The sequence below is a fragment of the Montipora capricornis genome, chromosome 10 (assembly GCF_036669925.1).
Source record: "Montipora capricornis isolate CH-2021 chromosome 10, ASM3666992v2, whole genome shotgun sequence".
In the NCBI taxonomy this organism is placed as follows: domain Eukaryota; kingdom Metazoa; phylum Cnidaria; class Anthozoa; order Scleractinia; family Acroporidae; genus Montipora; species Montipora capricornis.
Genome location: NC_090892.1, coordinates 20,013,272 through 20,028,098, shown reverse-complemented (window position 1 = coordinate 20,028,098; position 14,827 = coordinate 20,013,272). Strand labels below are relative to the sequence as shown.

The 14,827-nt window shown below is 40.5% G+C and overlaps 1 protein-coding gene across 7 annotated transcripts in view; it reads right to left on the bottom strand.

The window, feature by feature from the left end:
* Nucleotides 1–3,162: 3,162 nt before the first annotated feature.
* The window catches only part of LOC138021048 (soluble guanylate cyclase 88E-like), a 36,787-nt gene continuing 25,122 nt past the window's right edge, over nucleotides 3,163–14,827 (bottom strand). For all 7 annotated transcript variants that reach the window (XM_068867918.1, XM_068867921.1, XM_068867922.1 and 4 more), the window contains exons 3-10: nucleotides 12,919–13,328; nucleotides 11,937–12,066; nucleotides 10,377–10,523; nucleotides 9,067–9,213; nucleotides 7,978–8,137; nucleotides 7,197–7,306; nucleotides 6,654–6,743; nucleotides 3,163–4,485 (exon numbers count right to left, since the gene is read on the bottom strand). In XM_068867918.1, coding sequence (XP_068724019.1) covers nucleotides 4,399–4,485; nucleotides 6,654–6,743; nucleotides 7,197–7,306; nucleotides 7,978–8,137; nucleotides 9,067–9,213; nucleotides 10,377–10,523; nucleotides 11,937–12,066; nucleotides 12,919–13,328 — 1,281 coding nt within the window. In that variant the 3' untranslated portion in view covers nucleotides 3,163–4,398. The remainder of the gene's footprint in view (nucleotides 4,486–6,653; nucleotides 6,744–7,196; nucleotides 7,307–7,977; nucleotides 8,138–9,066; nucleotides 9,214–10,376; nucleotides 10,524–11,936; nucleotides 12,067–12,918; nucleotides 13,329–14,827) is intronic.

Sequence of the window (14,827 nt, the reverse complement as noted above, 5' to 3'; positions counted from 1 at the left end):
GCGGTACACATGTATGACCCTGGCCTCGGTTGTTTAAAATGAAAGGTGGATAACGCTATCCACTGGATAAATCGCTAAACCAATTGAGTTATCCAGTTGATAGCGCTATGAGCCCTTTGAAGAGCTGGGGCCTGATGTGTCCATTACAAGGATTTATAACTAAAACGTTTTTTTTGGATTTTTTTCTCGCCTTATGTGATTGCCGAGCCAAGGATTGAGTTTAAAAAACAAATTCGTTTATAACCGAAGACTGATTTAGTAGTTTTGGAAGCAATGAATACTATGCGATGCAGCTGTCTGCAAAAGTAAAAAAATGAAACTCCCTCGGCCCACCCCTGATTACTTACTTTTGAACCAAGTCATGACATAGCTTGCTTGGTGATTGATATCTTTACCTAACCCGACCAAATTGAAAGATTAACAAAGATATACCAAGAGTGTTTCAGGCTATTTGTTCTCTAGTTAAGAAAATTACCACTTGTTGAATATCCCGTGCATGATTCCCGGGGGGAAAGGGGGGGGGGGGGGGGGGGGGCTCTTTTATTTCATACCTCCGACAGGTTGGCTCAGAAGGAGTATGGGACCACTGTGCGAGAGGTCGCCGAATCAAAATTCCGGAAGCCGGACCAACACTCGGGGTCAGTTTAGAAGTGTCGTCTTTGTAATGAAAACTGCAATTGGTTAGACTGACTCTCTAGTCTTCTCGGATAAGGACGATAAACGCTGACACGTTTGGCCCCGCAAGGCGCCATGCAAACGCCGAAGGCGCGAGCTACCTAGAAGGGGCCTTGGAACACTGAGAAACCCTGTTTTTCCAGTGTTTCGGGAACCCAAGAATCATTTTCCCAGGCAAGGCTGGAGTTAACTCAAATTTTCTTTACGTAAAGTAAGCAAAACAAAATTATAAACCCCTCAAATATTGGCATCAAAGTACCAGACCTGGAAAGGGTTACCACCAGATGGAACGTCGGGCCTCCGGCCTCAAACGAAAACCCTGTTATAGACACCTTTAAAAAATTCGGTGGCTTCAACCGGGTTTAAACCAATGAGCTCTCTGAATTCATCAGGTGTATATAAGAGACAATTGCTTAAATTGTCCAAAAAGGTGAAGTGCGAGGATCATTTCTCTCTTTCCTCTATACCCCGCAATTCAAATCATGATGTGTAGCTCTTATATCTGGCTTGTCATGCACCCAAATAGAAAACAAAATGCTAGAAGATGCTTCTAATGTATATACCGGCCATTCTTACGTTTTTGCGCTCGAAAAACTTATTCGAAGAAAGTTTCGTGTTTCTTTTTTTTTTGGCTTCGTTGTAATCATTTTACAACTTGATTCCGTCCCTTCGATATTTCAGTAACTGTCGGTACTCGGTAGAAAAACTTGACAAAGATTTGTTTGTAAATTTGTTCTTTGTTTTATTTTCATGTATCAGATGTTTGTTGTTGTTGTTGTAACATTGTTGTTGTTTCGCAATGGAGTGGTTATTTACTTTCAGAAAAAAAACGGGGTCTTTACGAGAACCCTTGTCCTTTTTGGTCAGCAAATTTGGATCGTCTTCATGTCACTTACAGAGAGGTAATAAGCTTTCACCTGAGTCGCATTAAATACCCAGTTCTGGTCAGGCCAATAAAGACTCTAGATAGCAGTGTCCATTAATGTACTGTATTCCATATATCAGAGCATGCCCACATAGAACGTGTGGTTTATAAATATAAAATTGAAACGAACTCTTTACAATCCAGCAGGTTACAATCAACTAAATACATGCTCTTACACACGAAATGAATTTCTTAAAAACGCTATTATCCTTTTTTAACCCCGGTAGAACAATAAGCAGAAACGATCAAAAGGAAGACAGATTCTTAAATACTGAGCTCAATTGAATATAAGGAACAAAAAGCATAAAGTAAATTAAGCGCAAGGACATTCATACCCTAGGACGGAAGAAACATCGTGGTCCTACGATATCCCTAGATATCCATAGTTGGCGGACTTACTGATTAAGAATCAGCCGTCGTCGTGTTCCATGGTGCTGACTGCTTATGGGACGAGAGTGGTAAAGTGACGCAACCAGCATGGATTTTCATTTGTGCTTGCATTCTACAACGAGTGTTCAAGAAGTGCGTGCAGAACTAAAAGATTCGTTTTTCTTTTGTCGTCGGTTGAGCTTTGCATTCCCATTGGTTTCTGCTCTCACGCCTGCGTTTGTACGATTACTTCAGAACGAACAGACCATAGGAGAAGCAAGGCAAAGAACTACCCCTAACACTTTTCGATCGGTTTTCCTTGCCTGGATTCACCGGATTCGAATCGAAAATTTGAAGGACGACAATGAAAGTTTTGCCCAAATTAAAAAGAGCCCACATAAGTAAATTAATTAACTTTACAAAGGCTTTTTCAAGAATCAAGTTCGTCTCTGAACAAAAACAATGTTACTCTTTTGTAAACACGGTAACTTGAATCAAAGTAGGATTCCTTTGTTCTATATTAATAAAACGTCAAGTGGTTTCCCTGCATCGACTTTCTTTTTGACACAATCTTATACTAACTCGTGCTGATACCTTGTTTGAAGCCAGTCTTATATCCAAAACGTTTTGCGTGAAATTGCACGCCCCTGGAAATAATTTAGTGAACGAACAGTTCTTTTTCCGGATCATTCACCGTTTCTAGGAAACCTGGGTACCTACACTCGATAAAAACGAGTCTCGATATAATTACACACGTTTTACGTTATTTCCACTACATTCATGTGACACCTAAAACGTCGACATTCATGTGATGTATCGAGACTCATTTCTTGTATCGAGACTCGTTTCTTGTATCGAGACTCGTCTAATGTATCGAGACTCGTTTCTTGTATCGAGACTCGTCTAATGTGTCGAGACTCGAATCCTTTTCGCCAAAACGTATCAGGTGCAGAATGCTGCAGCATGTTTTCGTCTCTGTCTAACAGTTGTTTGATGTAGTTTACAAGTAGTTCTCGGACCCGTGTTCTCCTCATGAGGACCCACAGACAGAAACCAACAAAATATTGAGTTAGCATATCTTACAAATCATTTTTTATTATCATTTGTCTCATTTGTTCAAAACAATTTTTTTCACTTCAGATTCAATTACCATCATATGTGATTTATTTCTTACATCTTTCATATCCCTTACATTTGTTTTTTTTTTTGGGGGGGGGGGGGGGTTTCCCCTTTTTGCATTGTAATATATTTTCAGGTTTCAGGTTTCAGGTTGTAGGTGTGAATTTCACTTAAATAAAGTACGACTGATATTGTTTCATTTCATCATGTCACTGTCCCCGCAACCTGCGACCTGCTAGCTGCACCCTGCGAAAGACATCCTCCGTTTTGGATACAAAACAACTATAAGTTTCCTTTCTAGTTTCTTTCTATAACCACGTTGATCAACAGTAATCAGATGCTTCTTTTGCAAGACATTTCACTACAGCTAAAACCTGCGCCCTGCTAAAACCATTGAATTATATAGATATATAGAAGAATGTGCTTTTCATTGGCAGGATTGCTTAAAATCACAATGAGATTTTGGGGGCCTTAAAATTAAGTTTAGTGAAGCCGCGCGCAAAAAAAGAAAAAGGCGAACAAAAAAAAAAAGAGTCAGTTGTAGCTTTACTGCGATATTACTGTGAAATTGTGAATATCCGGTGCCCTTCATATTAGACCCATAATACCAGCCCCTTTATGACCTCAACTTATTACCAGAGCTGCAATCCCTTTTGCAAGCACCAGTTTAACTCGTCTTTACAAAACCACATTTACATTGTTGAATATCTTTTCTCCATTAGTATAAAAATCTTGGAGACACTAAAGCCCTGGCACGCAAAATGTTTTCTTCCGGGTGTTGTCCGCTTCTCAAAAATGCGCGTGCTTAAGCTCTCTAATAATACATATTTCGCAATTGTTAGGGAGATAAAGCAAAGCCGATTTTCCGTTACGGACGGCAACCAGAAGTTTTTTTTTTTCTTATTCGAATCTTTTGCCAAGCCGTTTGTCCCAGTGTAAATGAGAAAGTCTCATCTTCTAATATTGGTATTCGAAGGATTACAAAAAATGGGCATCAACTTCGACTGCTAATATTGCGGTAACAGCTAGAGGTCTCCAGATCCTTAGGTGCTGACTAATAATCAACAAACGGAGTTGGGATATTGCGAGGCTAACACTGGCCAAAAGCTCGTAATGATGTTTTCGCCACCTCTCCACTCCCTCCACATTCGGTCGTTTAAAAAGGATTGGAGATCCTCGCGATTGATGCCCCTTTTCTTCTTCTTCTAAATATATGCAGTTCAGGTACTCCAAGTGATTGATTTCCCACACAGCCTGGGTAGCCATGTAATCGTCGTCTTAGGTAGCACGATAACAAACACCTCTATATGTCAGCTGGCAGCTAAAGCTGGTGATACTTGTATCGGGGACGCATGTCTCCTCCCTGTCAACCAGTATGTTCGCGTTTTTCCTCTTCCCTAAGAAAGAGGAGGTTGAAAAAAAAAAACGATAACTTTGAGCTGTGTTTTAACATCTACTCCCAGAGCTACCTTTTGTATAGGGACGATATCTTAGCACACAGATATAAGATAGACATATAAGATATCTAGCACACAAACACTGCTTTTGCTATTCAAATTTGCCAACCACAGGAACAAAAGACCCTTTTTTTCCACAGCTAATGAGGTTCTGGTTGGCACATTAGGGAGTTTAAGCACAAGACGTTTTTGAGCCGCGGACGGCAACCGGAAGTGAGCTGTTTTCCTATTTATCCGGTCCTGGCACACTTAGCACCTTTATGTTGCTAAGTATCCTTCCTCCATTAGAGATGATTAGGTTTATAATGTGGGAGACACTACTGCCCTGGCTTGCGAAATGTTTATTTCCGGTTGCCGTCCGCGGCGCAAAAACGCTATCTTCCCACAATATAAGGGAATCTTTTCTGACGTCATTGTTTATATTTCGTTTCATTAACATTCGAGTTTGGTCACAAAAAAGCATCGAAAGGCATTAAATTGACTTCAAAGGGTAAAAGATATCGTTAAACTTAGTCACTGGCAAATGTCCAATTTTAGGCCTTTTTTTGGGTGGTAAATAATTATTATATTATTTTATTATTTTTATTATTCAAATTTTCAAGGCATCATTAAATGTAACTGTAATTGTAAATACTTTGTTTATAGTGGAAGTGCACTTAGCTATCAAGTTAGTTCACAGGCACCCCACGTTTATTATTCCGAAGGAAACGATTCAAGCTCAGAGATGATCCGGTAAATCGGGTTCTAGTAGGTAGTAAATGTCGGCTTAGACTTACAGGGATACTTCGCGTCGGAAATCACTGAAAAATGGGGGAAACACTCTAATTAGGTGCCTCCAAAAGACAGGATCCTTTGTCTAGGGTAGAACAACTAATAAATGATGACCTTAGTTTAAAGTTACAGCCTTATATACATCAAAGGTTCCATTGCTAGGAGTACAGCGAAATATAGTTTGTCAAGATATTAATTGTTTTGCTTGTTGCGTTCAAGAAGAACGCATTCTAGTCGAGGGATATCCCTCGGGTATCGATAGCGATGCCATACGATTTCAGCGTTTGGACGTAATCTTGTTCTGGCATAAATAACCTGGATCTCATATGATATTGTTACGGCTTGACCAGGGAAAGTAAAGTCTTGTTGGACGGGGTTAATACCTGGAAGGGTGACCATCCGGCAATACCCCGCGCTGTAAACGCCTTTTTGGCTATCCAGCAAGGAAGGCTAATATTATTCCACAAAACTGATATTGCATTTCATAATTGTTTTTAATAAAATTATCAGCGACAAGATAACAGTCAAAATACTTATAGTATGATACCTTCATCACCAAGCAAATACTAGAAAAGGGTACAAATTAAAATATAATGATTCTCCCGAAAATATACAACTAACTACTTTCAAATGCCTTGTCGATGACAAAACAGGAATCGAACGCACCTCTCTAACCCTTGATTAATGCTAGTTAGGTCAGTATTCGCACAGCCTTTCCGTGAAAGACGAAGTGTTTTATTGAAGTTAGTTGTGTTTTCTGGTACGGGTGCATATTGCCTGGCAACAGTGTGTCCTCTTCGTTAAAGTGGTCACGTGCGCTTCTTAGATCAAGTCCTTTCCAAAAAATAGCAAAACGAAATAGCAAACGTGCTTCACACAAGCTTCACTCTAAAACGCTTTGTGCCCTGCAGCACCAAACGTTAAACACAATAGCCCATTTCCGAGTTGCTGCATGCCTCAGTTTCAAAGCGAGTCCTGGCGCACAACCATTCAAATGGAAATGAGTTGCGTATTCTTATGCAAATCAAACTCATTTCCCTTACAATAGTTGAGCACCAAGACTCACTTCGAAACCGAGACAAACAGCAACTCGGAAATGACCCATTAACTTCAGCCGCAGCAGCATTTTGTTACGCAAAATTTACTTAGATGATACCATAATGAAATCGTCATCACGCGTTGCTTTGCCATGCGAAAAAAGTACAACTTCACCGCGTCGTTACCTAACAAAACAAATATTTTACTTATTTGCAATTTTTATATCTTTAACAAAGACTACTAGATTTGCTTGAAAGAAAAACATAAATATCCACTCCTACTTTAAAAAAATGACATACCTTAAGCTCTATAAGTCCACGAAATTCTGTAAGGAAATCGCTTCCTTTTAACGATTGCTTACAACTTTCACTGATCTGAATTCGCATGGGCTGCGAAAAAAAAGGAAAATGATAGATAGAAAGATGAATAAATACTATTTCAACGATGCTTCACTGGTTCAAATTGAAACACTTTATCGATCGCATTACTTCAAATCCCCCCGTCATTCTAAATTATGCAGGCAACTCCTCTTCCTTTTAATCCGATTTCCACCTCCTGCTAGTTATAAGAGAGAACTTTGCTATCACCAATATTTTGGCCAGGACATCAACAGTGCAGTTGTCCAAAGCTCTTGTTGAGGTGAAACACTGAATCTACAATACGACAACGAATGATATGCGTATCATAGAGCTATGACGATCTATACCTCTTTTGCGATCAAAACCATGATTACATTTTTACAAGGACGACTCTAGAACTTGCCACCTCAAACTAGCGAATTTCGTTAATATATATTTACATAAGAAGGCAACCTAGCCTTTCCGTTTGTTTTTTAAACCTACCAAGGATGTTGTTCTCAGTCTCGCAGCCATGTTTACGCTATCTCCAAATAAGCAATACTGTGGCATCTTTTCTCCAACAAGACCCGCTGCAACAGGACCCATATGCATTCCTAAAATTAAAAAACCCATTTGCTTCACCATTTGCTCTACACTTAAAAGAAGTAACCGGTGCGTTCCCAGGTTGTTCAAATGGTCAGTAAAAAATGCTAAATGAGAAATTCCATCAGTTGGGATCAGCAAGTTGCAGTTGCAAAATGGAGGTTTCAGATTTACTAAGAGTGGTTGGGAAAGGTATACAAATGAAGGGTGGGTGTTGGAAAGCGATAAAACACTTATTTTCCTTTCGGATATCCCAGTTGAGAATTTTGGGTTACCTTTTCAGACAGATCATCTAGTTTACTGCTTTCCCAAAGAAAAGCACCTGCTCCTGTTTGTCCACCGAAGTCAAGTTCTTTTGAATGGGGTAAAATACCTGGATGGTTGACCATCCGGGAATACCCTGTGTTGTACACCCTGCCACATTGGTCATAAACCATGCCCGGCTCCGACTCCTGCGATCGAATGTGGGCTGAGTCGAAGGTTTCCGGGCACTACGGTTTTCCTCAGTCCGTCATCACAACCGACTCACAGCTGAATTACATCTGGCTGTGGTTCTGTGCTCCGACACCAGATATGGACCATACAGCGACTGCCGGACAGCCATTTACTTGCCCTGGAAAGCCCCCAGGAGAAGCGGTCAACTAAGTATATTATTATACTCGTCGCGAGAATGAAAGTTTACCTATAGTAATTGTCAAGGGCTTTCCTGTGGAAGGATCTTTTAGCTCATCCATCGATTCCAGAATGTCCAGGGCCATTGCAGCAACGGGCTCAACATGATGGTCCTTCCTCACGGGTACACCATTAACCACCATATACTGAGCGTCCCCGAGGGTCTCGAACTAAGAGAAAAGACAATCACAGTCTAAGATTTTTTAAGCAAGAGAGTTGTAAGTGGGAGATTTAGATTGTATTTCAAAGTTAGGAGACCAATACGTGTAAGAAGAGTGACGAAGAGGGCCACATTCAAGACGGGAATGGAGTGAATAAAATATTAACGGTTCCCTTGACGGCTTACATAGAGTGCGCTCTTTTCCGCTACACGACAGGGTAATAAGCGCATAAGGGAGGGAAATCACCGTTTCTTTGCAAAAACCGCTTTATTCATACGGTTCTATTTCCGCTCTGCAGCCGTGTCAATTCTCCTTTTTTGTGACACCTAAACAAATGCTACAGCCAGGCACTGTTTATTGGTTTTAAAAAATTTAATACCGACCGGTTTAGTTTTTGGCACACACTGTTCTTCTTTTGAACTTGATACGGACGGTGTTTTTCATCGCTTCCCTCCAATCTTGTTATTAAAAAAAATGCTACAACCAATTGTAAAAATACTCGAGACACAGTATCCAATTCGGGCAACGATAAGATTTCAATCCTCATTTGCTCCCATTCTTATAAGATTTCACGATTGTCAGAACTAACCTTACTCTCATTGCACAAAAAAAAAAGAAATTATGTGATGTTCTTTTACATCTTGACATCTTTTATATATTTCTTTGTTATTTAGTTAAGGTGTCACAAGAATTTCGACACTGGTTGTGACACCTGGACTTGTTTGTAAAACGATCATACACCGCAGAAAGATTAAAAACGATCTTGAAAAAAAATGCTCTTGAGATGGCATTTAAGGCCAGAAATGAAGGCAACGCCAAAATTATCTCATGTAGGGTTTTCCTTGAAAATTTGGCGACGTGTATATTAACTGTAACCTGAAACGCACCTGATGAGAACACTTAGTGGTTTGGTTGTCATGGTGACTCGTTTTCATTACCTTGTAAACGTCATGCTTCTCGCTCAGGGTATCAAAAGTCAAAAACATTTTGTTCACAAGAGAAACAACCTCCATGGGCGTGACCTTGGTACAAATCCTGTCAAATCCATCCAAATAACTGAACATAATGGTGACGCTGTCAAAAAACTAACAAATAAACTAAATAAATAAATCATAATAGAAAGTATCGCATTGAAAGTCAAGACCCTGGCATCTCTTAAGTAGGGAGAGGGAGATTTAGTATCGCCTTTACGTGAAACGGCAAACGGCAGCTGCAGGGTGCTTGTTGTCTTAAAAGCAGGAAACTTCTCTTATTCCAAATTGTCTCTCTTTTCAGTGAGATGTTGCTCTCTATTTTTATCATATATGTACTGAGGTTTATTTCAAAGGTACTGAGATTTATCCACGAAAATCATAGTGCATAAAATTCGTACTGATTCTAAATTTAGCCAATCATGAACACGAACGACAAAATTTCACTGTGAAGAAATATTGTTTGTCCAATCTGCAACGCGAACGACGAAATTTCACTAGTGATGAATGAACGTATTCTCGAATGGAACGTCATGTGACAGCCGTTGCACAAAAACCGCGCGCTTTGAAAAATGGCCGAGGGAAGGTTCGCTTCTGTTTGCTCGGTTGAGGAATTTATTTTAAAACAAGAAAACAGAAATGCCGCTCAAAAAATTGAACGAGATGTGCGGTTGCTTGAACCACTTTACACCGATCTGAATTCGCATGGGCTGCGAAAAAAAAATTATATGATAGATAGAAAGATGAATAAATACTATTTCGACAGGGCTTTAATGGCTCAAAATGAAACAATTTATCGATCGCCTTACTTCAAACCCTCCGTCGTTCTAAATTTTGAAGGCAACTCCCCTCCCTTTTAATCCAATTTCCATCTCCTGCTAGAAGGCTTCTTTACGTAATTGCAAAAATTGCGTTCATAGCTGCGAAGATCACAGCTTCACTTGATTTCATATCCGCAGTTCATATATGATCCATTTCATAAATCATTTCACCGTTGATTCATTCCTCGCGGGAACATTAGAACCCACAAATGACCAGCTTCCAACGTCAGTGGCTTCAGTCATAGCTCAGTTGGCTAAAGCGTCGCACCGGTATCGCGAGGCCACGGGTTCAACCTCCGTTGAAGTCCTAAATTTTTCAGGCTTCTTTAAGCAATTGCAAAAATTGCGTTCATAACTGCGAAGATCACAGCTTCAATTGATTTTATATCCGCAGTTCATATCAGATCCATTTCATATATCACTTCATCGTTGGAAGAAAATTACTGGAAATCATACCTCGCATGTTTCAATGGCTTTCTGTCCGTCTTTCAGTCGATCAGCAACAGCTTTTGGCATCATTCGACACAACAACTGCTCACTTCTTTGTCTTTCCTGTTCCAGTTTCTGCAAGCTTTCTTCCAAACTTTTTCCTCGATCTAAAAGCTACGTTAAAGTTTGAGAATAAAGTATTAATTGGGGAAGCGATCCATATGAATAGTGATCTTAAAACTGGTTCGACTGGCGCTAGAGGACGATGCTTATGCGAGCCTGAGTCGGAATGGTCGATTTGGGCTAAACTCGTTGCGGTAAAGATGAGACGTAGGAATTTATGAGACTCAGAAAAATGTGGTCGCGGGCCAGGGATGAAAAAGTGCACGGATTTTCACTCCAGGATGAAATCATCCCGGGATGAACACAATTTATTCAGGGAGCATGAAAACAGTTCCAGCCAAATGACCAGACACCAGGACGAAACTCAACCCGGGGTGAGGTTCCTCTTGGGATGAAATCCCTCTGAACAAATAGTAAGTCCGTTTGATATCAGAGAGAGCTTAAGAAAGCCGGACGATGAGGGCGGCTTTAAGAATTTAAATGTTATCTACAAATATAATTTGCTCGATTCATGTTCTTTATTTCGACTGCTAAACACGTTTGCAAATTCTCATACAAACGCTTATAATTTTAACTGATCGTGATGCTCAAATTACATTGTTAGCTTGGAGTACCTGTGATAAATGCCGTGTATTGTTATATGCCTCGTCATTCAAACGATGCCGCTACAAGAACACAATAGTGGCCGAGTATTCTGCAGTTTTTCAAACTAATTAACAATAAAATGGCAGTGTGAGGAAAAAAGCCCTTCAGTTCGTCAAAACGCCAGACGCGTTTTAAATTAATCTCCCCATTCAGACTTGTCTATAGCTATAGCTATACACCCTGCTAGCAGAGCCTTTCTTTTGGCGTTCTTGATGAAGACTCTGCGTGAGATCTTTATTGAGCATGTGCTGCATGTTGCCAGGATACACTTTCGAACTTAGGCCTAATACTCGTCGAGAATAACTGGTGCTTGGCAGATCTCGCCGCCATCTAGATTTTTCATGGTACAGCGGGCTCAACAATAATCATCGGTTTTATCATTAAATGGATGTTCGCACCGGAAAAAACCAGATTGACAAAAGAAAAACAAGATTGAATAGTCCAGAAGTTAGGGCTGCGGCGGCTTCAGAGAGTTGACGCGATTCAGGTAGAGCCTCCTTTTATCTTCCTCACTAAAGAAAACGACAAAAGGAGGTTCTGCTCGTACGGTGTGTCTTTGAATGCTTAACGTTATTTTCAGATACTAAAGTCCTGTACTTTCGGGTCACAAGTAGATTCTTAGAAAATTTTTATTTCAAACTTAACCGTTTCGCCAGTGACGCCATTCCTTTCTCGTTTACTGCTACTGATTTTTCGATCATTTTCTCTTCTAAGACAAAGTTACTTTGGTGTTGCATTTGTTTGTGCCTTCATTGATGACTGCTATAAGGGTTTTTTAACTTTAAAAAAACCCATAATATTTTAGTTTCAAATCCATACCTGGTCACGCGCGTACTCAAGCTGTGGAAGAGACTGGATTCCAGAGAGAACCATTTCTTGTGATGAATCATACAACCCCAAATCACTCATGTACATTCCGGCGAGAGCCATCTCATCTAAGCTTGCTATCCTACGGGAGGAGGAGTGATATAAATAAGAACATAGAAAGGCACAACACAAGCAAAACTGGTTTGGACCCACAAAACCGCGTTTCAATTTACCAGCAAGTTAAATTTTAACATGCTTATAATCAGTGAAGGTCACTGCTGCCTAGTGATGAAACTCCCATTAGTTTATTCACACAATGCGCCACAACTTTTGTCTTAAAGCCATCATTTGACAAGAGTTAAGTTTTACATTGCAACGAGGTTAGGAATCAGACATAGTTTGATGCGCCACTATGGTTTGACGAAATCTGAAAGTAGCCTAAAAAGTTACATGTCAAAGACCCAATGTTTGGACACTCCTATCTATCAGAGGTGCTTCGTCAGGGGTAATCCAAAGTTATCGCAAATTGGTATCATATAAAGGACTCTTGTGATAACATTGGATCACCACTCACGAAGCCACTACACAACAATGTCGAAACATTTTTTAAACTACATTCACTTTTAAATCGGTGTAGCATCAACTTGAAAGGCTACCTTGATTGCCACTAGACCTCTTACTTCGCCCATCATCCGATATAAAAGCTTCCTTAGGGATCAAACTACATCTTCGGTTGCCACGGCCTGCTCCCGTCTGACCTTGTAGTTCAGTCGGTAGAGCGGCGGAGATCTAACCCGAGGGTCGTGGGTTCAATTCCCACCCAGGTCAGAGTTTTCCTCTGTCCTTGTGTGGGCCCATTTCCATCAGTAGGGCTAACGCTCACTTGGTTCATATGGCATAGAAATCTAGCACTTCACATTACCCTCTATTCAGTTAACTCTGTTACTAAGTAATTGAAAGTCGTCAAACACTCTGATTCACTCATCGCCCTTACATTGGTGAGCAGATAAACAGAACCAAATCGTTCTTCTTAAGATATTTCACGTTTCCTCTCAAATGCAGCTGTCTAATGGTTTTGTCAGGGTAGAAATCCTTGCCAGCATGCAAGCTGGGCAGCAAAGGGCCTTTTCGCGTCACGGTCTGCACTTCACTATGTTTCCTAGCAATTGGCTTGAATGGCACGGAGTTGTTATTATGACATTCAATTTCATCCATAATGGCTAAAATACTCGATTTCGTTTTCGACGTTTCCTCTTGATGATTATCTGCCACTCTGGAAAGAGACGAAAGGAACTGTGCTCTGTCCAGTGATCTCATTGGCCTGAGAGGGAGTTTTTTTAGGCCATTTGTTCGCAAACAGGGTAGTTTTGCGACCAGCTCGCAGATAACGTTCCATGTTTTGATCTATAAAAAATGTAATGAAACAAAACAAAACCATTTAAAGACCGATAAGTCTATTATGCACGTATTGAGACATCGAGGGAGCGGCGTGGTCCAGTCGGTTAAAGAACTGAGCAGCAATCAGTTCAGAAAGAATCGCAAACAGATGCAACAACTCCCAAAAACGTAAGGACGTGCAGTGTACTACGGGAATGATACGACCCATAAGACTTTGAAAACTTATAAAGGCATGGCTGTCTCCATGGAGACCATACGTAATGCGCTTTCGTGGCCCTAGCAATGTTGGAAGAGCTGTGCAAACGGTCCAACATTTTCAGCTACGCTAACAAAAGAAATGACGGAAGCTGTTGGCCAACAATATGTTGCGTCCGTTAGCCCAAAAAGGCACCGTCAGCCAACTGCGTATTTTGTATCCTTAGGAAATCCCAGATGGGAATAGCCTGCGTAGCTGGAGGTTCTGTGGTTGCGTCGAGCGACAAAGCGTTAAGAGTGCTCGAAATCTCTCACGCTCCGCAACAATTGAAGTGCCAGCTACGCAGGCGAGATGAGGAAAGTTGTCCAGGGAGGAAGGGTAACCTTACCTGTGAATGTTTGCTTGTAAACCCGAGCTTTTCGATAATTGAATTACCAGTTAATTATTCTTCCGAGGTGAAATTATTGTCCTTGATGGGCCGGTGACGGTGTTGAAGTGTAACAAGGACAAATAGGTACCTACTTACTCGATTAAACGCCGCACCTGATCAGAAGAATGCTACGCTTATTTGAGGATTGTAAAAAAAAAAACAAGTACACGTTTGATTTTTTGAACGTTGACGGATGTGAACGGATATGCTATATGCATATGGATATGGTGGCTCGAAACGTCAGCTTTCCAAATCCGGCTATTCGACCGGTATCAACTCGTTTGATAAAATCTATTGGAACTTTAAGCATGTTTCTATTTTAAATCATAGTAATATTTGCAACTGATCTACGGTAATTGTTGTCAGTGATTTTGACATAAACGCCACCCTCGAATGAACGCCGCATCGGAAACACTCAAAATTTAACAAACGCCGCGGCGTTTAATCGCGTAAATACGGTAACATATACTTAGCAAGTGCCTTTAAAATCATCATAAATTAAAAACTTCGTTGATCATCCACTGCTTGGTAAAGACTCTGGCTTTTATTTTGTCGTTGAGTGTTTCACAAGATACAGATGTCGAACATTGGTAAGAAGTCGACAAATACTGCGCAGCGACTGGAGTTTTTAAAATTGCGCTATTAGAGATTGTAATGATAGATTAATGTTGGTAACCTGTGGTTACATCCGGGAACCTTTGGGCATGGAAACCAGCAGAAAAACGCCATCTTGAAATTCATTCTTGTTGATATGGTGTCAGAAGAAACTTTATAATATGGATAAGTTACAGCCACACAGTGCTTTAGTATTTACTGGAATTTTAGCAGAGAATTGGCGGCGATTCAAGCAGTAATTCGAAATCTAAAAGATTGCCTCAG